The sequence below is a fragment of the Lissotriton helveticus genome, chromosome 8 (genome assembly GCF_964261635.1).
Source record: "Lissotriton helveticus chromosome 8, aLisHel1.1, whole genome shotgun sequence".
Classification (NCBI taxonomy): Eukaryota; Metazoa; Chordata; class Amphibia; order Caudata; family Salamandridae; genus Lissotriton; species Lissotriton helveticus.
Window position 1 is genome coordinate 1,044,186,483 of NC_136069.1, and position 23,406 is coordinate 1,044,209,888.

At 49.9% G+C, this 23,406-nt stretch overlaps 1 protein-coding gene across 1 annotated transcript in view; it reads left to right on the top strand.

The window, feature by feature from the left end:
• LOC144773090 (cullin-4A) overlaps positions 1 to 23,406 on the top strand; it is a 468,683-nt gene that overhangs the window by 146,325 nt on the left and 298,952 nt on the right. Inside the window, exon 6 of the mRNA XM_078657905.1 lies at positions 21,520 to 21,682. Within this exon, the coding sequence (XP_078514031.1) occupies positions 21,520 to 21,682 (163 nt within the window). The remainder of the gene's footprint in view (positions 1 to 21,519; positions 21,683 to 23,406) is intronic.

Sequence of the window (23,406 nt, forward strand, 5' to 3'; positions counted from 1 at the left end):
GACTCAGATAGTAGTCCGCCCCTACCGCCCCGTAGTCCAAGTCACCCCTCGTCCACAGCTCACGTGTTGCTCGCCAGTTGTGTCTGTAAGCGGGTACCTTCACTTGGACGGGGCACCGCAGGAGGGGGGAAGGTCAAATTCAGTCAATCAGTCCAACACACTGGGCAGGAGAAAGGGGGGAAGACGGCCAGCTCTGTGCAGTTTTCATCTACCAGGCATCACTGTACGATCTCGAGGGACCACTCCTACCGGCGGCCACCACCGCCCCTCCTCAGGCGAAGAGACACTTCCGCAGTTTCACCCCCCGGCCGCAGGCGTCACGTTGTGGAGTACCTCCTCCTGGTGACAGTATTTCCGGCACCCTCCCCCTCCGGCAGGGAAGCGACCTCGAACTAGCAATGATTGTACCGCTCACCAGCTGCCACATAGAAATACTTCTGCTTGCCTGTATTTGCATGGTACATTAAAGTTAAGTCTATTTGCTGTATCGAAGCACTGCTTGTCCCGTCTCAGTGGTATGCCACAGCGATGTCCGCTATAGCCTGTCACCAGTAGCCCCGGGCTGGGGGGGCAGGCTCTCTCCTTCACGGCCCCCCTCGGGGACTTATTCGCCTCCTTTGGTCCCTCAGGGGCCACCCTCGCACAAGCGCTGCACGTGATGCTCCAGGAGAAGGGGGGACGCTGCCGTCAGAGTCTAGGCCCCCGCCTCTTACCCCCGGCACCACATCTCCTCCCTGGTGTTGTCTTGCTGCTCCTCTCCTAGGGCCAAGTCATAGGTGCCGGGGGGGGGGTGGCCCAGGATGGACTCACCACCTCCCGCCGCCGCAGATAAAGGCCACCCTGCGTGGTCTCTCACTCCCGGGGTTGATGGGGGGAGGGTCACGCCCCCACCTGCAGCCTCTCCAACGCGGCCTCTACAACGCCTCCAGGCTCTGCCAGGGAACAGACCCGCACTCCGTGCACGCGGGACCCAGCAGCAATCACAGGTTTTCGCAGCACCCCATTCACGAGCCCGACCTCACAGCTCCGCGGCCGGTCACCGCAGCAGCTCCCAGTCCCGGTGGGGAAGGGGCTCCACCCATGCGGTCGCCACAGCCGTACCTGCAGGAGTAGAAGTCTCCCTGGAGCGCCCCAGATAGAATTCCAGCGAGCCGGCACACCTAGGGTCAGCTTTCTGCTCTCAGCGGCCCCTCCTATCCAGGTCGCAAGTCCCGATTCAGCGCCTCCAGTCCTTAGCTACTGCGCGGCGCCATTTTGAGAAGGTGTCGGCTTGTCCAGGCGCAGCCAAGTTTCAGCCCCTCAAACTCAGGTTACGGTGCATTCCTCTCGATTTAAACTGGGAGGGAACAGCGGGGCACACTCAAGCAGTTGTGGTGTTCTCCGGGGCTACAGGGCACCGGATTCAAAGACGGATAATACTTTCAGCCGGAGCTCGGCGAAAGCACGACTTACTCGGGCATGTTGCTGGCCACGCCCCCCAGATGCATATTGTTAAGCCAGGATTATACTGTTTCTTGTTCGTTGCTTTTGGTAAATAACAGGAATTCTGTCTTGGTTGGTGTAGGATAGTGGATTATTAGTAGGTGGGGGTATTCACCTTCAGCTAGTAATATTACCATGATCACTAATGGGTCCAGCCAAGTCTCACTAAATTAATCCTTGCTCTGCCCTTGGTAGCTTAGCAAACAAACAGTCAGGCTTAAATTAGGAGGCTGGTATGTGTAAACAATGTAATACCACCAGAACTGTAAATATGTAAATGACACAACACAATAAAATCCAACACCACTTTACCAAAATAGAGAATATGTTAATCTTCAAAACAACACTCAAACTACTAAAATGCAATGTAGGGAACAGGCATTATAAATTGTTAAAGATTAAATAAACAGTTGTTCATTCTTGCTCCAGAAAGTTTAAAGCGCCACTTGTGGCTATCTGGTCATGCTGGATCGGGACAAAGTTAAAGTTGTAGGCCAACCACAATGGAGTGCTGGTTGGATAGGCTGAGGGCTAGGTCCTGGTCAAAAGTTTACATTCAGACTTGTTCTTTTTCTTGGAGCTTTTCTCTCAACGACTAGTCCTCCGGTTCCCCGGATCCATCGTTTGACTCGACACCGGCAGTCTCGATAAGCCTCTGTAAGTCTTTGTCCTCGACGGCGAGGAGCTTCAGATCTGTCCGTGGAGCAAACCATTGCGGTCAGGCCGATTTGTGAGTCGATGACTGTGACTTGACTCTCAACGTCAAGCCGGTCTCCTCCTGCAGCCTTTCTGCAAAACTTTGTAGAAAGTTTCCAAACTTTGACTTCTTGCAGTTTCTTGGTTCCTTTGGGGAAACAAGGGTCCAGTATTTCCAACTGAGGCTTCAGACTGTGGATTGCTTCTTGAGGGCTAGGACTCAGTTTCCCACAATGCACCTTTGCAGTCTAGGAAAATTCAGTTGCAAGTGGTCAGCTGGGGTGGTCCTCTGTTTGTCTTTTGCAGGTGACTTTTTCCAGCACTTTTATACCTGTTGCTGATTCGGGAGTCCACCCCTCCACGTTTGAGTGAGACACAGTCCTTTCTTGGTGGAGTCTTGTTGTGAGTGCAGCAGGTGCAGTCTTTCAGAGTGCGGTCCAAGGGTCCAGCTGGCAGTCCTTTTCTTTTTTTTCCAGGCAGTGATCTGATGGTCTCCTGCAGCTCTTCCTTATTTATCCTCTATTCTTTACCCCAACTAATAGGTGTAAAGTTACCTCCATTAGCAATGACCACTTCCTGTCAAGTGTGGCATATTTTTGACCCAAAATGTATTGTTCTTCCAAAAATCTAAATGGAGAAATTCAGTCCTTGGTGTGTTTGTCTACGTAATCCAACCCAAAGGTGTGGCTAATATCTGACTACACTCCCCTTCCAGACCTTCTCCTAATCTAATTAGGGGTGCTCACACGTGGCAGGCACAGAGCAAGGAAGTGGGGGTGGTGTTATTTTATGTTATGTTACATCCATTTATAACGCGCACAGCTACTCATTAGTGTCCCAGCGCGATGGCACAGGGATAAAGAAAGAAAATATTAAACAAATAAATGAGTCTTCAATTTCCTTTTGAACAACACAGGATCCTGGATGTAGCGTAGGTCAAGGGGGACGGCATTCCAGGCCACACTGGCCTTCACAGCAAAAGAGCTGCCCGCCAGCCTCTGAAACTTGAAGCAAGGGACCCGGGCAGAGCGAAGAGACATGGAGTGAAGAGCTTGTGAAAGGACATAGAAACGGCTCTGAAGATAAAGAGGGCCACACCCATGAAGAGCCCGATGGGCCAGGACCAGAGATTTAAATTTGACTCTGTCCGCCACGGGGAGCCAGTGGAGGGAACTCAAATGGTGTTGCACGCTGTCCCTCGCCGAAATGCCCAGTAACAATCTGGCCGCCGTATTCTGAACTACCTGAAGTCTTTTCAACAGGTAGCCCGGAATACTAGTATAGGGCACTGTCGTAATCCAGACGTGACAAAATCAGAGCACACATAACTGTTTCTTTGGCCGCTTGCGGAAGAAGCTGCAAAAAGTTCCTGAGAGTCTTAAGAAGGCCGAAGCAGCAGCGTGCCAGTTTATTAATATGCGTTGAAAAAGAGAGACTCTCACCGAACCATATACCCAGGTTTTTTACGGACTTTTCTGTGGAAGGCGGCAAAGGAGAGTCAGGCGGCCACAACACCTCTCGGAAATTAGAGGGGAATTTACCAAATAACAGGATCTCGGACTTCTGTTCATTGCATTTCAACTGTGCGTCCGCCAACCAATTAAAGGCGGAGGCTAAGCACTGTTGCGCCACTGACACCGAGTCTGTTACTTTATCCCAAGTGAAGAGCAGCTGGGTGTCATCCGCATATGCCATCACCTTAGCCCCAAGCTCCTCTGCCAAATATATCAATGGAGTGACATAAATATTGAAGAGGAGCGGGCTAAGGACGGAACCCTGCGGGACACCAGTAGTGACCAACTGACGAGAGGAGGAGCATGGGGGAGCCAGATCTGCTCAACACGGTCCTCCAAAAAAGACCGTAGCCAGCACCCGACACACCAATCCCTGCTAGTTGGGCCAGGAGAAGATCTGCGGGACCGTGTTGAACGCTGAGGAGAGATCCAGCAAAATTAATGCCGCTCTCCCGTCGAGACACTCCCGAATGGCCTCCACCACCTCTCTCTCTGTGCTGTGAGAGGCTCGGAACCCTGATTGAGCTGGGTGCAGCAGTGCCTCTCTCTCCACGTACTCTGGAAGCTGTTTATTGACCGCCTTCTCTCAAACCCTGGCAATAGCCGGAAGGAGGGCGATAGGACGGTAGTTTCCTGGATCCAGGGAAGGTTTTTTAAGGAGAGGCAAGATATTCGCCTGTTTTCAAGCCTGGGGAACAACCGCTGTCTGAAGGGACATGTTAATGATAAAGTTCAATTCTGTATTCACGCTCAATGCCACTGCTGTCAGAAGCTTGGCCTAGCATGTTTTCTATGGTGAGCCAGACTTAAGCCCCATGAGAATTTTAAGCGATTCCGAGGGGTCAACTGATCTAAAAGCTGACAGAGAGCAGGCGGAAGCAACAGGTTGCAACGCCAACAAACCCTCCCTGCTGCCCACGCCAGAAGGAAAAGCCGCCTGAATAGCCTGAATCTTATCCCTAAAGGAGCAGGCAAGCATGTTACACCTGGCAGGAGAAGATGGAATCACACTCGTTTGGGCCAGCGGAGACGTTAAGCTCTGCACTATGGAGAAGATCTCTTTAGAGTTGTTACTGGCAGAGTCGATGCGAGCAGCAAAGAATTGCCCCTTCGCCAACACAATGGCTTCGTAATATGTTTTTTGCATGGCTTTAAGCCTTTGCATAGCTATAGGACACAGGGCATGGGTCTCTAAGAGCAATAGGGAAGTTAGTACAGATTGGGTCCAATATATGGCCAGCCTGATTTGTGAGAAGGCTAACACGCTGGTTGAGTTGTGCCAGATGTAAAATGTCCTGCAGGTCGATCACATCCTTGGTATCTGGACGATCAAAATGGATATTAAGATCACCCAGAACCATATAGTGGGAGAATCTGACCGCCCACGAGACAATGGCGTCCCCACAAGTCTGTAAAAATAGTCCTGCCGGGCCCGGGCCTATATATCAGGGAAGCTCCCAAGGTAAAGTGCTGAAAAACGGATCCTTTGACATCTGTTTTCTAAAGAGGCTCCTGCCTTTCAAGTCTGGCTTATCTACCCGGCCCCCTTTCTCTCCCTGGCATCTCTAGGTACAAATCTCCTCCCACCATATGGCTGTATTGTTGCAGCCCAATGCCTCTTCACACCTACTCAGAGAGCAGCGTGGCTCAGGTTCTCCTAGGCTGACCAATTAGAAGAGGCTGCTGCAGGTTTGTTCTGGGTAACTTCTGGATAGAAATTTCTAAAAATTGATCCTGTAATAGTTGTAATTAACCCGATCATGACAAGTTGTTGTATTTATTGTAACCATTATTTTGATACTTTGAATGATATGTCTACCTAGCTCCAATCAAAAGGTAGGCTTTTTAAAGTTTAATAAAGCCTTCCCATGTTAGCCTATGGGGCTAGCAGCACTACAATAGGGAAAAAGCGACTTTGGCTGTTTTTCCTTACCAGTGCATGTATACATAATTTATATTGTCCCTCCTTTTTGTAGCATTTCACCCTATTCTTGGGGCCCCTAGGGCAGACCTTAAGGTTGATGTAAATGTAATATAAATGTAGTTTTGGACCTTGGAAGTATTTTTAATTCCAGAGTCAAATGTGGACATGTTTTTTTTCTTTTTAAATGGCCAGGCTTTAAAATAACACCAGAGCAGTGCACCCCTGAGGGCATGGGCCCACTGGGGGTCTATAAACCTACATGTCCTAGCATATACTAGGACTTACAGGTAGGCTGTCTTTGCCAATTAACATTTTACCAATTACCATATACCTGTAGAGGACAGAGCTCTGGCCTTTCAGTGTTAGTAAGCACCTTCAACAGTCACAAATAAGGGGGTAATCCGGGCAAAAAGGATGACTTTCCAACAGTTGGTGTGAGCCCCAGCAATAGGTGCTGGATATCCAGTTCTGGATGATGTGCAGGCAGTGTTTGATGTGTTGCATGGCTGAGGCTTTTAAGTAGAGTTGTACATCATTGGCATGCTGGTGAATCTTGTTGCTGTTATCTGTGAGTAGAACACCAAGTTGCTCTATTTAGAGGTTGAGGATAATTGGGTACAGTATGGAAATCTGGGCCACTTCGTGGGTGATAGGAATCTTTTGAGACCTGGAGGCGCCCATGCGAAGTAACTGATATTGCTTGGAAAGCTTGGAGGAGTACCATGAAGGGCATTGCTGGTAAATCCCATTTGAGAGTTTAGTGTGTGTAATGAAGGTGGCATGGTTGACTATGTTGAAGGCAACTGAGATGTCCAGCAATATCAGGAGGCAGGAGTCTTTATCATCTGTGGTCAGAAGGGCATTGTGTCTGATTTATAGGGTAGCGTCTGTGCTGAAGCGTGATCTAAATTCTATGTCAGGACCGGAGGCGAGGGTTATGCTGGTCTTTCTTCACTTTATTGAATAGCAGCCATTTAAAGTCAACAGTAAACAAGCATTAGAAATGCAATCGGGCTCGGATTTATTTGAGTTTGAGCTAATGGCATTGTAAATGCCAATGTATTGTTGCTATGTGTTATGGAATGTGTTCATGTGGTGTGTACTGCCAGTGATCTCCTTGTGAGTGTGAGAATATTGCACCGTTACTGCCTGTGATGTCCTTCCTGTATTTCCAAGACTATTTTAATTTTGCGCGCGTGCACATGAAGCTGCACGCAAACGCAAATCCATAAACTTTCGTACACAGCAGAGTTGAACATTTTAAAAGTGTGTACTTTGCTCCAACTGAATACTCATTCTGAAAAGTGCCTTTCATGCAATTCAAAGGGTTCCTGAAAAAGCATCTTTAACTCAAGTGTCTAAATTCTAAATCGGTCCCTCCGTTGTTCTAACCATGATCACCAAAGCGCTCGAAGCCCTAACTGGGTGCGTTAAGCACAAAGTATGCATTCGTTTAGACACTGCTTTGTTCACTCCTTCAAGCATTTATTTATTTTCAGGTGCTCACTAGTTGATTCACTCATCCATTCAAACTGTATCGTGTGTTAAATACGTGATCAACCACCCTGTGAGGTATCGAAACTTGAGCCTGTGCACGGTAAAGCAGGTGCTAATGTTACCCCACTGAAACCACTATAATTCCAGAGGTGGCAAAAGACAAGCAGCGAGCTAGAAAGCTGGCAGTACATACTTTTCATTTACATTGAATTTTCTACGGAAAAATGTACCGTACAATCAGAACACGCGAGTGTCTTTTTATCAACTATTATCTGCGCGCCATTTAGGAGTTTTTAAGCCTACATAGCGACGGGGCTTCCCATAAAAGTCGCTCTGTGCGAGTGTCTACTTAGTTTCTAAAAAGCAATCTGCAAATATTCAGCACACACGCACAGTCCGATTTAAACTAAGAAAAAAACAGGGAAAGAGTCCATAAAAGCAATAATTCCTTGATTAGCCTCTCAGTGCGTCGGAGCGCTATGGTTAAACAAGGGGAGTGGGGGTCATCTACAGTCCAAGACTGGCTCGGGTCGGTTGTAACCAGAAGTGACTTGTTGCACACCGCCCGGCCTCCGTACACGTCCAGAGAGGCCCAAGAAGAATGCGCGACCCGCCCTCAATCACACAAGAGTGGGGACGTCACCTCATAGGGCCAGGGCTTGACATTAATGTGATATAGAACACCCCTCAGTAGAACACATGCGTAGTAGCGTAACTGTGAGTGGGGACGAACGGGGGTGATGCTGCCGTCTGAGGAGGAGACGAGGTCGAAATGCATCATACTTAACAGAAGCCTCGAAACTCACCGCCAGCGTTAGTAACATAATTAGCTTCAAATGCAATATCGAAATCAGAATAAATCAAAAATTGGAGAAAAAAAAGTGCAATTCGTCTTATTAATCATTATTATTAAGTGTTGCCTATTTTAGCTTCTGGGCGCTGGGCCTTACCTAGCAGTTTGCTGAGCTCGGCGTTCTGCACATCCGGGAACCGTAGAGCCAGCCGCTTGCGCTCGTCCTTGGCCCACACCATGAAGGCGTTCATGGGCCTGCGGATGTGGGCCTCGGTTCTGGGGCTCCCTCTTTTGGCAATGCTGCTCGCCGCTCGGTCGCCCGTACTCTGCAGAGAGCGGCAGAGCAGCTCCCCGGGCCGGCAGGAAGGAGCCGCACACGGCGTATATGCCTGTGTGCACGTGAGGAGGACGCGCGCCCGACAAACACACTGCTAGATGGTGAACGCGCGCGCACCATCTGCAATGCATTACACGGCCACCCTGACAGCTCCTAATTATAAATAATGTACTTCTTTGCGCGAGCACGCACGAAATATGCCTCAAAATGGCGGAACAAAACTACATTTACCCTATCACTTCAAGCCTATTACAAAGAAAACACAAGGAAGACGAATCACTGACCAGATGACAGAAAACGCTAAGGAATGTCTGGAATTTCTCTCTCCAAGGCCCTCTTCTTCTTTTTTTTTTCTCCTTTAACATTAGTTCTCAAACTCCTCCCAGTTTACACTGGGAAGGAGTCCGAGCCCTAAAAACTACTATTCCCATGGAATATTTGGAATAACCACAAAGTTTAAACAATAGTGTGTCCGTGGATAGAGTGTCCAATCCATCTACTCCCATCATGGGGCTCCAGTCTCTTCATAGTCCTCTGTCAGTCTCCATTCCTCCTCTTTCTTTGCTGCTCACAGCCAGATAAGTGTGGTTTTTCTTTACCTCTCTGTGTGTACTTTTCTAGAGGGTTCTTTAGCATCTAATAACACGTTTTGTATGCCCTTGGTGTTTCATTTGTATGCTAATGTGAGCTAATTGCTTCGTTTGCCTTACGCATTGTGGTAGTGAAGGCTTGAACGTTTTCTGTGGCACCGTGTGCGGATAAGCATATCGAGTGGCCTTAACGCCGGTGCGCTTCCGGTCCGGTTTTAATTATTTCACAGTTTTTTTCTCGTCAAGCTTTTTCCTGTGGGAAATACCCCTACTTGGGTAGACCGGAACCTGACTGTGGGAGTGCGTGAGCTCCCTCATGGAAGCATATCTCTGTGCTGGGCTCGGCGTTGCACTCCTCCGGCCGCCAGAGGACCCCAGTGTGCATCTTCAACCCGCGGCGCACGAGCTCTGAATTCCAGCTTCAGAGCCGCAGCTCCGCGGGGAGCCTTGTCCGCCTGCCTGTTAGACCCGCTTTACTCGGGTCTGTAATTACTGCCATTAGGCAGCGTTTTATGAGTTTTATGCCCCAGGGGTCTGCATTTTAGGCCTTCGTACACGCCGTTTGGAGTCCGTAGTGCAGGCTCTACTTGACCTGCAGGGACCTTCCTCAGGCAGGCTGCCCTCTTAATATTCGCACCAGGGCTGCAGGGTCCCAGGCTTCCAGCCCATCTAATTGCCAGCCTTGCCCGCCCAAAGTAGAGGCTGACACCCAGCCACCCATAGTTTGACGTCACCCATACTACACGACTTACCTGACGTAGGGTGATATTCTCCCCAGCTCTATGGATCCCTACCAAGACGACCAGGGAGAGGAGGACCGTCTCTCGGCGCTACAGTGGGACAATGACCTATATGATGCAGTTGATGCATCCATTCACTGGGCGGTCGCTAAAGTCATGGCCCCCCTCAAGAGTCGCCTGTCCCGCCAAATCGCGCAAGCATTTGAGAAACTGGCTAAGACCACCCCTACCTTGCCAGCCACTTCTACTCCTACTGAATCCCACACTGACCCAACAGCCACCACTTGCCAAGCGTGCACGCGACTCTGGGGTGGACACCGATGCGTTTGATCACCTCAAGCATGCGTTTCTTGCCAGTACTTCCCCACCAGTGCCCCTCACTGACACAGGGGATGGCAATCACGGTTCTGCCGATGATGATGCTGGCCCCTCCGCCCCACCCCACTCGGGATGACCGGGGCCTTTGCGCCGATATGCTAGACTCAGATGACATCCACCATCCTCGGTCCTCGGGCTTAGCACCCTCCGACAAGGTTGCCCAGTACGTAGCGAGTCGTATCCGCCGACCTCTGGAACCAACTGCCCGCAACTGCCTTCATGCAGAGCGCCCACGCCCATCTCTGGAGGGCAAGGTGGCCTCAACTCCTGACATTGATCCCCGTATGGCCACATTCCTTCAGAAGTTTGTCAAGGATCCAAAAAAGGGGATCGACTGGTCGTGGCGCTTGCCAAGACAAGCTCTTGGACACTTTAGGGCCGCTCACGAAGATCCTCGATATGGCGGAGAAGGTGAAGTCATCGGGATCTCTTATCTCTCCTGAACACCTGTCCTCCTGGGCACAGCACGCAGTGGTCTACTTAGGCAACGCCAACTGCGCCCTGTCTAGCAAGCGGCACAGGTCCCTACTCATTAAGGTAGACCCCAAGCTTGGGGACCTGACAGATTCATCAGAGACGGGCCTGGTTGCGCAGGGCGGCCTCTTCGGGGAGCCCTTTATCAAGGAACTGGGGAGGTTCGTTAACACCTTCACATCCCTGGACAAGGCTCAGTCCTCTAAAGAAGGTGTTTTACCCTCGGGTTTTCTGCGGGCCACACGAGGAAGGGGCAGCTCATCCAGCTGTCCTAACCAACACAGGGGACAAGGCTCCAACCAAGGCCAGTATCAAGATCAGGCCCGATTTGGGAGTTACTACCCAACCAGGGAAAGACACGTCAAGCACAGAGGTGGCAGAGGCGGTGGCACCTCCCAAGTCTTCCGGTGAGTGTTCTCCCTTCTTCCCTTCTAAAGGTGGGGGCCGTCTGGCGCCTTTTTGCCAGGCTTGGACTTCCATCACAGTGGACGCCTGGGTCCTGCAAACTGTTGAGGGATTCTGCATAGAATTTCTTCGGGGAACCCTCACAACCTGTTCCTCCGCGGCCTCTCTACTTCTCGTCAGCAGACACCGCCTTAGTCGACCAGGAGGTCCAGTCTCTCCTGGACAAGGGAGCGATTGCAGAAACTCTGCCCCACCAGAGCGATTGTCAGCAACCTCTTCCTGGTGGACAAGACGGATGGGGGTCAGTGGCCAGTTATCAACCTCTGTGAGTTCAACGAGTGGCTGGTCTATTGCCACTTCAAGATGGAGGGGATCCACCTCCTTCGAGATATCCTCCGACTTCACGACTGGATGTTTACCTCGCGATTCCTATTTTCCTTCTGCACCGGAGGTTCCTACAATTTCTCTGGAGGGACAGAATGTACAAATTCACCACTCTCCCGTTCTACCTCTACTCAGCGCCTTGGTGCTTCACCAAGGTCCTCGGGCGGTAGTAGAACGCCTTCGGGTGTCGGGAATGAGGCTCATTGTGTACCTGGACGACATCCTGCTGATGGCCCAGTGCCCCAGGGCGCGCTCTAGCCAACTTCAGACCGTGGTAGACCTTCTTCAGAGTTTAGGGTTTGTAGCAATGAGACCAAATCCACCCTGGTTCCCGACCAGAAGGTCATTTTTCTGCGCTCGACAACACAAGCTGGAAGGGTTGTGGTCCCAATTTGGGGATTCCCAGTGCGCTCGCGGACTTGCCTGGCTCGCCTGTCTGATTCAGGCGGGTCAGGCGTGTTGTAAGCAGGAACGATTCTATCGCCTTGGTGGCTTTCAAATTAGCCTCGTAGCCGCTTCCACAATTCGTGGCTCGATCACGTCTGTATCTGCGGGCGTCCGGAAGTGCCTGCAATCCAGTGCAGCGTCCGGACGCCCGCAGAGCGCACTGGGAATCCCCAAATTGGGACCACAACCCTTCCAGCTTGTGTTGTCGAGCGCAAGATTGGTCCTGAAGAGAACTACGCAAGAATGGTAGTTCGAAACGCGTAGACCCCTTTAATAGCCCAAAAAATTGACAATTTATTCAGTAATGGACCCCTTTAATAGCCCAAAAAATTGACAATTGATTCAGTAATGAAGAAGCATTTGTACAGATTGTAAAATAACATTTGGCTTTTGTTACTGGAGATTTAATCCAGCAATTTTTTGAATCATTTATGTTTTTGTTGTCAGTCTGTTTGGTCTGTAGTGGATTGAGTGTTGTATGAGTGAAGATTGAATGGTGAGCAAGTTGTATTACACTGTAAATATTCAACAAGTCTGTTATCACTGTATATGATATTTGTTGTGCACTCCAGGTTTTTAATATGTGTAGAATATAAGAAAAATTATTTTCAAATAGAAGTGTTTAAATGAAAATGCAAAAAGATTAAAACAAACAGAATTTATTTAATTAAACATATTGTTTCTATTGTATGTTTATTTAACAAATGTTTATTTTGAAAAATTAGTGGCATTTGCAACTGTTTTGTTCTTTACACAAGTGTGGCAAGCAATGCCTGTGGGAGCCCATACCCAGTGGTTTTGTCTCCAGGACTAGCAAGAGAAATCAGGTTACACCTTTGCCCCGTTCGCCATGATAACAAGAGCTTTGGCCCAAGTTCGATGCCAGGGAGCGAACATGGTAATAATCACCCCGATTTGGAGGTCGCAAGTCTGGTTTCCAGTCCACAGGGCTAACCCTTAGCCATGGATGTCGCCTAAACTATGTTGTTTGCTTTCAGCAGGAGATTCCAACAAGCGGGATTTGTGAAGGATCCATGCTGGCTGATCTCGAGCAACGAAAGAGCGGGAATGGATACTGACAGAGGACTGTGAAGAGACTGAAGCCCCATGATTGGTGTAGATGGATTGGACACTCTATCCTTGTACACTCTATTGTTTAAACTTTGTGGTTATTTCCAATGTTCCATGGGAATAGTAGTTTTTTACTGTTGACTTTAAATGGCTGCTATTCAATAAAGTGAAGAAAGAATAGAACAATCCTTGCCTCCGAGTCCTTAATAGAATGGAAACTTTCCATTCGGTAGGACTTTTTTCATTCTGACTGCTTGCTGTGTAGGAGATGCTTAGAATTAATATGATCTTGGAGTTGACTATAGACTGTTTTTTCAATGATGTTGCAGATAAAGGGTAGGCAAATTACGGGCCCGTGGTTGACAAGGACTTAAGGTTCCTGGTTCAAACAATATTCTAAACTTGTAATATTCAGGTAAGCAACACTATAAAAAGGCGCAACCCAGTCGAATTACTGTGATTCTCTAAGATTTTCAGTTTGCAGTTGTTCTGATTGCAATCACTGAAAACAAGCTGATTCACAGAGACACAAAGTGACAGTTAAAACATAGGGCAACAGTATTCTTCAAGTGAAATGAAAGTGTCTTGGAGTTTAGGTTAAGTGAGTAGTGAAAAAATAGATACCTCATGTCTTCTTTTACTGATCACTAAAACCAGTTTTAACTCCTTACATTTCAGTACATACTCAAATAAAACTACACAACTTTTACATCTACCCAGGCAGATATTTGCCTCTTTATGAAAAAATTCAGCAATGTATCTGAGAAAGGCATCTAGCCATGCTTGTTAACCGCATGCGCGCTAACGGTTTTCCCGCTGCGTTTTTTAAAATACAGCGTTACATGACGAGCTGAGCTCGTCATGAGCGTGCGAGCGGCACAACTCATGACGAGCTCAGCTCGTCATGAGCGCGGTAGGGGTTAAGGAACATTGTGGCATTTTCTGTTGTCTTTCATGGATTGGTCATGAAAGAAAACAATGCTCAAATGCTGGTTACTCATTATTTTAAATATAACCATTACATTGCAAAGTAGGGGGCGTGGCCGAGCAGCCACGATGGCGGACGGCGACTGTTAGAGCTCCGGGCCCGGCCGAGAGCTAGATCCTGTTGAAGCGGGACTGCAGGCGTTATCCGAAGTGCAAACGGACCGCTCTGGGCCCGGTCCCGAGAATAGCCGAGCTTCATTCCGCCCGGAAGAGGACGGGGCCCCCTAGGCGGCGAGAGTTATCGGAGCCGGGGAGTGGCGTGGAGGCGGCGCCCGGCCGGCCTGCAGTGCGGTCGGGTGAGGAGCTCGAGACTAGACCGGGGATCGCCGAGGATGGGCTGTGGGCCTCCCTCGGCAGCGAAACATAAAATACTATCGGAGCTCCCCCCCGCTTGGAACTCTGATGAGACCCGGTGTGTAGGAGATGGGCTGCCGGGAGAGGGAGAGACGCGCTGATCACGGCCGCCCTGAAGGGCGCTTGAGTCACCCTGTCGGCGTCATTTCTGCTGTGCGGTGGACGGCCGCGGCTTGGGACCTGGTAGCCGCGGTGGTGAGTACTGGTGTAGGCGTTTCTCCTCCCGCACAAGTCCCCGATCAGACTGAGGAGGCGAGGAGCGGCAGCGCGGCGAAGGCACGCCGCGTGGATTGGGACCGCACTGGAGGACGGCGGAGGGCCCCCACCGACACCATTTTCAGCGCATAGCGGAAGGCCAGGGACTGGGACCCGGACGCCCGTGAGGCGACGCTTTCGGACGGACACGATGCGAGCCTGAGGCGGCGGAGCCTTTCTCCCACCCCCTCTTCCCCCTCCCTCCTACTGCCGGCTCTGAGGGGCAGTTGGAGAATCACCCATTGTGCCGCGGTGGGTGTGGAGGGACAGCGAGGTGCACGGAGAGTGTAATGGAGGAGCCACAGGCCCTGGTGGTGAGAGGAGCCCAACTGCGACGGAAGGACACTAGAGCTCAGTGTGGAGAATACGTTCCCTGACATCGCCGGACGTGCGGCGGGGTGGCACCCGAGGATCGCTGTGTATCTGACTGCTACCCTCGACGGATCGTGGGGTGAGTGGGTTCCAGAGAGGGCGCCTCTGGATTGAGGAGACACCGGAGAAGTAGGTGCGGACACCGGGCGCTCTTCTCTCGGCTCGGCCTGGTGAGGGCCGCACTGGGCCTCCCCCCTGCCCCCGCATTGCCACGTGGCTGAACGCTCCGGGGGACAGACACCTACCCTTTCTGGGTCGTGGCACCTATCCTACGGGAGTGGGACCGACACTGAGACTGACACCCTGAAGTGAGGAGACCCTGGTACACAGAGGACATGGTGCGTAGAGGCCCGAAAACTACTGAGGGACAGGGAGATCCGGATGGGCCCCACCAGCAGACTGGGGCGGGAGAGGGTGGAGGCCGTCCGGGGACTGCTGAGATGGTCCAACCGGGTGCACAACAAATGGACAAGCTTGACCTTATCCTCCAGGAAATCAGAGACTCTAGGATAAACAACAACTGGGGACCCTCGCCACTAACTTTTCTCTTCTGAAGGCAGATCACACCAAACTGGCAGAGAGGGTCAAGGACCAAGGACTAGCGGTTGCAGACCTTACACCAACGGTGGCGGAACACACTACCTCTATACAGGAGCTGCAGACCCAGGTCACTTCCCTGATGGATAGAGTGGAGGACGCAGAAGGGCGAAGTCGCCGCAACAATATAAGGGTGATTGGCCTGCCGGAAAAATGCGAAGGGATGAAGGCTGCGGAGTTTATGGAAAACTGGTTCCGCAACCAGATTACGACCGAAGGACTAGCCCCACACTTCTGCGTGGAACGTGCGCTCAGGATCCCGTCCGGTCAGCTTAGACCGGGACGCCCACCGCGTCCTTTGATAGTCTGTATCCTAAATTACCGGGATAGGGATGTCCTTCTACAGAGAGCCAGAGAGAAGTCCACAATTCACTTCGAGAACCAGAGGTTGTCCCTCTACCCAGACTATACAAACGTGGTGCAAAAACGACAGGCGTCGTACCTGGAGGTCAAAAAGAAACTTAGGAAGGCACAGCTGAAATATGCTCTCCTTTTCCCCGCCCGCCTGAAAATCGTACATGGGCGGAAAACTCATTTCTTTGAGAGCCCCTCTGACGCAGATGAGTGGCCGGAAGTAATGGACATTGATGGCAGCCAGGACAGCTCCCAAATGGCTGCTACCGACAATTCGAAAGAAGATTCGGGCCACGACGACCGACGGTCCCCGGGAGCCGGGAAGGAGAGGAATCGACAAGGCCCGTCCCAGGCCCAACAGCAGAAGGACCGGCTAGAGGCGCTGTCGATGGCTGGCACCTTTAGGGAAGATGCAGCGAAAATAACTACAGATTCAGAGGACAGCACGCTACAATCAGACTCGGAGAACAGTGTGGTCCTATTCCCCACGGTCACACCCCGAGCTGCGGATGAGTTAATGGATAATTGACTGAATGGCTGATGCATCTTAGAACTGTCTTCCTCGAATGCACTTCACCGTATCCTTTTTCCTATATTGTACGGTGTTGACCCTGTAATAGTTCTAAATGGCTACATGATTGTGGGGTGGGAGGTGGTCACAGGAATTAGTAACACCTGGGTAGCTCTACCAAGAACCCACCTTGTTTACAGGGGACACTCCCACGAGGTGCTGAGAGAGACCCATTGAGTGTCCTGCGGCAACCGTTTCGAACTATGCTTTGGTATTCTTTGTAAGATAGACTCTCTGGCTGGACTACCGTCGAGCCGACAGCGCCTGATGACAACACCATGAACGTGTGTGTGCTTGGCCGCCCCCCCCAATGGCGAATGCACAAGACTTCGGATTTTTATGTTACAATGGTTTATGTTGGGCTCAGCTGGGTTGCACCGCTGTGACGAGTTGGTTCTGTTTTTGTTAGACACTTTGGGGTATACATTCTCCTGGGCGCTTGTCTGTTGGGATCCTTGTAAAAGACTACTGACACTGATAGATCCGACAACGGATGATCATGGCTGAGAAGGCTGGATCGTACAAACTTATTACTTGGAATGTGCGGGGTCTGGGAGCGGTGCAGAAACGGCACAGAGTCCACTCTTTCCTCCTTAGACAGCAGACACAAATAGCCTTCATACAAGAATCACACCTCACGACATCAGAAGTGCACAAGCTGAGAAAAAAGTGGAGGGGCACTATTTATTCCACGTCATACTCTGCTTTCTCTAGAGGGGCAACTATTTGGGTTCGCCATGGGACACCTTTCGTAGAACTGGAACGGAGGGCGGACGATCAGGGCAGGTATATCCTAGTTAAGGGCACCCTAGATGGCACACTGATAATCCTGGGTAGTATATATGCCACGAACTATGAACAGGACAAATTCCTGCACAAGGTGGGGATGGCATTATCAGACTGGGCCGAAATCCCCTGGGTACTCAGGGGGAGGGGGGGGGGACGATAGTGGAATACCATGTTGGATCTGGACCTAGACAGGTCACACCCCCCCCCCCCCCCCCCCCCCTTCAAGCGTCCTGTGCTACGAAGCTGACTGACACATTTATTGCATGGGCAGACGGCTGGGGACTGACTGATAGCTGGCGAACATTACACCCCTCCTATAAAGAATACTAGTTTTATTCCCCGGTGCATGATTTACACACCCGCATAGACTGCTTCCTGTGTTCCCGCACTCTGGTCACGTCGGTAGGCTCTTCGGAGAACCTGGCGAAAACCTTTTCGGACCATAGGCCCCTAGCGTTCACTCTCCACTGGGGCAGAGTGCCGACCCCGGTATCAACCTGGAGACTTAACCCACATCTCCTGGAGGACGGGCCATTTCGGGCGACCCTGTCGGACGCCCAAACACACTACTTGGAGGACAATTGGGATTCCGCTTCCTCTAATTTGGTGGTGTGGGATGCAATGAAAGTAGTAGTACGGGGGTAGCGATAGGTCAGTTAGTGGGGGCCAGACAAGAAATTCACAAGAAATTGTGCGAGGTGGAGGAACGACTAAAGGGGCTTGAGCGAGAGGCGAACGTAGATCCGGCGAAAAAAAAGGAATCACGAGAAGTATACATTGATCACGCAGAGACGTTAGAGTCCTTGCGAAACGTAGATTTTAAGGCACACCTGCAGAGACAACACACTGAAGCTGACCGTTCCGGTGCTCTTCTGGCCTGTTTGGTGCGGGATAGACCGGACCCACAGACAATTACACAAATACATAACCCGATGGGCGCCCTAATACACACTCAATCCAACATTAACCTGGCATTTCACGACCACCTGAAGGCACTTTATGCTCCTATAGGCTTAGAGGACTCTACGCAGATAGCTGAGTTTATGTGTGATCTTTCCTTCCCATCCTTAGCAGCAGACGCACAAAAGGCGATTGAGGGGCCTATCACACAACATGAGATACGCGCTGCGGTTAAACACTTAAACAGAAATAAGACGCCGGGCATGGATGGGCTCCCGGTGGAGTTTTACTCGGCCTATGCTGAGATTCTGGTACTGGTCCTGGAAAAGATCTACAGGACAGCGTTTGAGGAGGGACACTTGCCGAAGTCAACTATGCAAGCCCTGGTAATCTCTATACCTAAGCCGGACAGGGATGTCCTAGAACTGGCAAACTATAGACCTCTATCCATGCTGTCTACAGAATATAAAATATTGAGCAAAGCTATTGGCCTGCGGATTCAACCCCACCTGTCCGTTCTTATACACCGTGACCAGTGTGGATTCCTCCCTGGGCGTAATACCTCCCTGAATACGAGACGCCTGCACGCCCTGATGGCTGCATCGCCAAAGGAATTGGACTGAGTGGGGTGCATTGCACTGGACCTAAAGCAGGAGTTTGATTCCCTTTCCTGGCCCTTTATGTTCGAAGCTTTGAAATGCTTTGGTTTCCCTGCTTCTTTATTGCAATGGATTCGGTTGCTGTACACCGATCCCACCACCCGGGCAAGAACGGGGCGGTATGTTTCGGCGGAATACTTAGTGCATAGGGGTACCCGGCAGGGCTGCCCCCTATCCCCAATGCTGTTTGTTCTGGCGCTTGACCCACTGGCTATTGCCCTCCGGATGCACACCGAACAGTTGGGCATTCCAGTGGCGGGGACGTCCCACCTAATTTTCGTATATGCGGATGACATGTTGCTTTACCTCCGGGATCTGGAAGCCGACCATACACTATTGTACGACACATTCCGCAGGTTCGGAACAGTGTGGGGATTGGCCATAAACCCAGATAAATCGGTCGGCTTTTATTTCTGGGATGCGCCTCACCCCCCTTCCATACCCTTCGGGGCCTATCAGATCCCGGTGGCACAGTCCACATTTAGATACCTGGGGATTCGAATATATAGGACAACGGAGGACCAGATTGACGGCAATATCTCTAAGGCCATTACTGGTCTCCGCAGCAGCATTGGGTTCTGGACCTCATTACCCCTGTCCGTCATGGGTCGCGATGCGATAGCCAAGATGGTCATGCTCCCTCGCCTATTGTATTTTTTCGTTAACCTGCCGGTATGTCTCCCACAACAGGTATTTAACACGATAAACACCCTGCTGATTACTCTCATATGGGGGACGGGCAGACGGCGGATAAGTTTACGCAAACTCCAGCTTGGCACCAGACTGGGAGGCCTAGGAGTCCCAGACTTCCGAGGCTACTATTACGCCAGCCAGCTCCAGTGGTTGTCATTCTGGTTGGCAGGTAGGAACCTCCACGAGATTGGACTAGCGACGGACCGATTAGATCGGGGAGAACTACATAGTTTACTGCTGTCAAAAAGTAAGATACCACAGACATGTCACCCATTGCTTGGCACGGCCCTCAATTGCTGGAAGAAGGCACTAGCGTACACTGCATCAGTAACACCCTATGTGGGAATATCCCCTTACTGGGCATCCCAACGCCACAGGGGAGACTCACAAGGCAGACACTGCGCCACTGGACAGAGAACGGGATTGAGGAGATAGGGAGCTTCTTCGGGGATGGCACACTTCTGGACCACGACACCTTTGTACAAGTTACAGGTACCTCTGACGGACAGTGCTTGTTGCATGCCACAGTGTCCCACTATATTCAGACAACTTGGGCGCCACAACAGACCCAACCAACTATACACGAGCTAGTGCACCTGATGCATTACATGGGGACTGGGGGTCACTTGGTGCGTTGGTTATAAAGCGGGATCAGAACGCACGCAGCGATATCCCTCACCACATTACGGGACACTTGGGCACAGGACACCGGGGAAGAACTACCAGATAATATATGGCAGACGGTACTTGAACACCCTAAAAGAGTCTCACGGAATGTGACATTTAAATTTATTCAGACAGTGGTTCTTCATAGGGTGTATCTAACCCGGGAGAGGATCCACCGGATGTTTCCAGACTCTCCCCACTGTTGCCCTCGGTGTAGAGCAGACGAGGCGGGCCTCCTCCATATGCTTTGGATATGTCCACAACTGAGGAGCTATTGGGGGGAGGTATGCCAGACTCTAAGAGAGGTTACGCACGTGTGGATACAGGAGACTGCCTTGTATTGCCTAGTGGGAGCCCGCCACCGCCCTAAAACACTGAAAGCCAAACTGAGATTTCTGGATCAAGCGCTTCTCTTGGCTATCAGAGTGATCACAATGAGGTGGAAATCCCCCAGAGCGCCTAGTGTGGAGACATGGAGGAGGGATGTAGTAAAATGGGGCCAGATTGAGAGCGTCACCCTTAAGAGAGAGGAGGACACTGGGAGACGGAAAAATCCCATGGCCTTGGATTGGGAGGTCATGCTACTGGACTTAGATAGATGGGACCCGGCACCATCCCAGGAAGTTAGACCACAGGATACACACTAAGTAGAGAGGTCTGGGGACAGATCACCCCAATGCCAGATTTGGAGTTTATGTTTTAGTGTGAACACAGTAATATAGTAGTCGGTACTGTTGACCGGAGAATTGCACCAATGTGAGACCCTCGCGCCCAGGAGAAAATGGGGGTTGGGGGCGGGATAGTTGGGGTGGGAGTGGGAGGGGATGGGTCTTCTTCTTCAGACATATGTATGAATATAGACGTTCCGTATCAACCTACCCGTAGATTTAAAAAAAAAAAAATTTGCAGAGTTTTATATAGCGCGAACTAGAACCAAACCGAATCAGGTATCCGAGCGCTTTACATAGCACCAGTTACGTTACATGAGGACGGACACACATTCATTTTAGGCACGGGGAGATTAAGTGATTTGCCCAGAATCACAGGAGGTTTTGGCGTCGTTACAGAGACTCGAACCCAGGTCCCCAGGTTCGAGGTCGAGCGCCCTAGCCGTTAGGCCAACTCCTCTCCCCTAAGATAGATGTAGATAGATGTGTGCTGTCACACGCCGAGGGGCCATGTTGAAGGTATAGAAGTTACATAGATCCGTGACTACTGAAGGGGATTACCACTGTGTTACTTATTGTTGGGGTGAAAATAGAAAACTGTGAATGTTAAATATATGACGATTATAGGTATGTTCTGCCTTGTATGTACATTCATGAATAAAGAATTTAATTTAAAAAAAAACATTACATTGCAAAGTACATGCAAACCACATCAAGAGTTTTTGGGGTAGATACAAAGTAACTTTGTCAATAATCAGCCACATTTACAGGCCTGTTTGTGTTGCCTTGTGCTTTTAAATGTTACTGTTGATGAGTAAACATCATAGTTCTTAAATGTGGAAGAAGCTGACTACAAAACTATTGATTAACGCTATAAGGGATTTTGTAAACTAATAATATATTATTTTCACTACATATCCAGGGACATGGGTTTGGAGCTTTTTAGAAGTCATGTTATCAGTGACAAAATGGTGCAGAATAAAACCATTGATGGGATCCTCCTGCTTATTGAACAAGAACGCAGTGGTGAAACAGTCGACAGGAGCTTGTTGCGAAGTCTTCTCAGCATGCTGTCTGATTTGCAGGTAAGAAGAGAACATCTTAGAAGTATACTTCTCATCCAGCTCATTTAGAATTGTTTTGGTGTATGTACAAAAGAGAAGTATTGTTATTCTACAATATTTCAAATTTACTGCATTGTGGTATGACAATGGGTTGTTTGTTCTTTTGCTGAGTAGTCGTGATGTAAAATTGCTCCTGCAACTGGATCAGTTTGTTCTTTTATTGGAGACTGTGCAGGACATTAATTATTAAACTTAGGGTGTCCGTATGTGTGATTCTTCTGATGCAACAAACTGTTGTTGTCTCTTGTATCACTAAAAGTTTATATCTTTTAATTGACTTTTTTGCTATATTGATCTTTGCTTTATGTTGCCTAGACTGTGTTCATGGAGAGGATGGATAATTGGGGTAATTGCTTTTCAAAGATGCCAGTCTAGTTCTATCCTCTCATAACAAGTAGGTAGCTGAATAGAATTAAATAATTTGGAACGTGTGACTGATTCAAAGTGGTTGGCTTTTTCTCAGGGCCTACATTTATCACCTTTGAAGAGGTGTGTAGTTAATGCCACCTCCCCATATAACAATATATTGTACACTCTATCTTCAATGATCTACAACGTATGACTGACTCTCCCCAATAAGCAAAAAATATTTCTACATTTAGAAAATTTCTTCGACTTACTGTGTGCGTGACCCATCCAACAACAAATTGTGCTTGTCCATTGGCCAAAATTATGATGCATGCTACTTATCCCTCATAAAAACAATTTATATCAGTTTCTAGCTGGTTAGGATACTCCCCAGGAGAACTGTTTAGAACCAGTCCCATATCAATCAATCAGGGTATTTGTAAGTGCGCTCTTTGTCAGTTGAAGAGCCAGGTATTGAGTGTCTTGCTGAAGATGTTCAGGGAGGGGGGCTCGTCTGATACCGATCGTAAGCTCGTTCTAGGTTTTTGCCGCAATGTAGGAAAAGGCTGTTCAACCTGTTCTGGCTTTGCATATTCGTGGTGTTTCAGCAAGGGCGATGTTGGCGGATCGGAGGTGTCTCTTGGGTACGTGGAAGGAGATTCAACGGGGAGCCAGTGGATGTTACACAGGTGTTGGGTGATGTGTTCATGTCGAGAGATGCAGAGGAAGAGTCTGGCTGCGGTATTTTGTATGGTCTGGAGTTTGTGGAGCAGCTACTTGTTTATCCCAGCGTAGAGGGCGTTTCGTAGTCTAGTCTGCTGGTTATGAGTGCGTGGGTGATGGTTTTCCTTGATTTGGGGAGATCGATTTGAAGGTCTTTTGGAGAGTGCAGAGGGTGTTGAAACAGCTGGAGGCGACGGCGTTGACCTGTCGGGTCATGGAGTGGGAGGAGTCGAGTACGATGCCGAGGTTTTGGTCGTGGTCCGTTGGGGTGGGAGGTCTGCCGAGGGCAGTGGGTCACCAGGTGTTGTCCCAGGCGGAGGTGGAGTGTCCAGAATTAGAGCCAAGAAGAAGAGTAAAACGTAGGAACCAGAACACATCTTGGCACGGCTTATCAGGAACTTCCAATTGGCTTATAATGTTAGCTTTTGTATAGCAGAGGATCTGATCGTATTATATGATGCAATCCTTAACTAATTTGTTAAATTGTACACTGAAAAACAGGCTCCAAGACTTTTGGGAATGGCCTGTTGTGGGGCCCTTGTAGTCCTGTACTGGGCAAAGTTGAAACCTGTAGTACCAGGAACTACTGCCAACGGGGGAACCGGAGCGAGGGT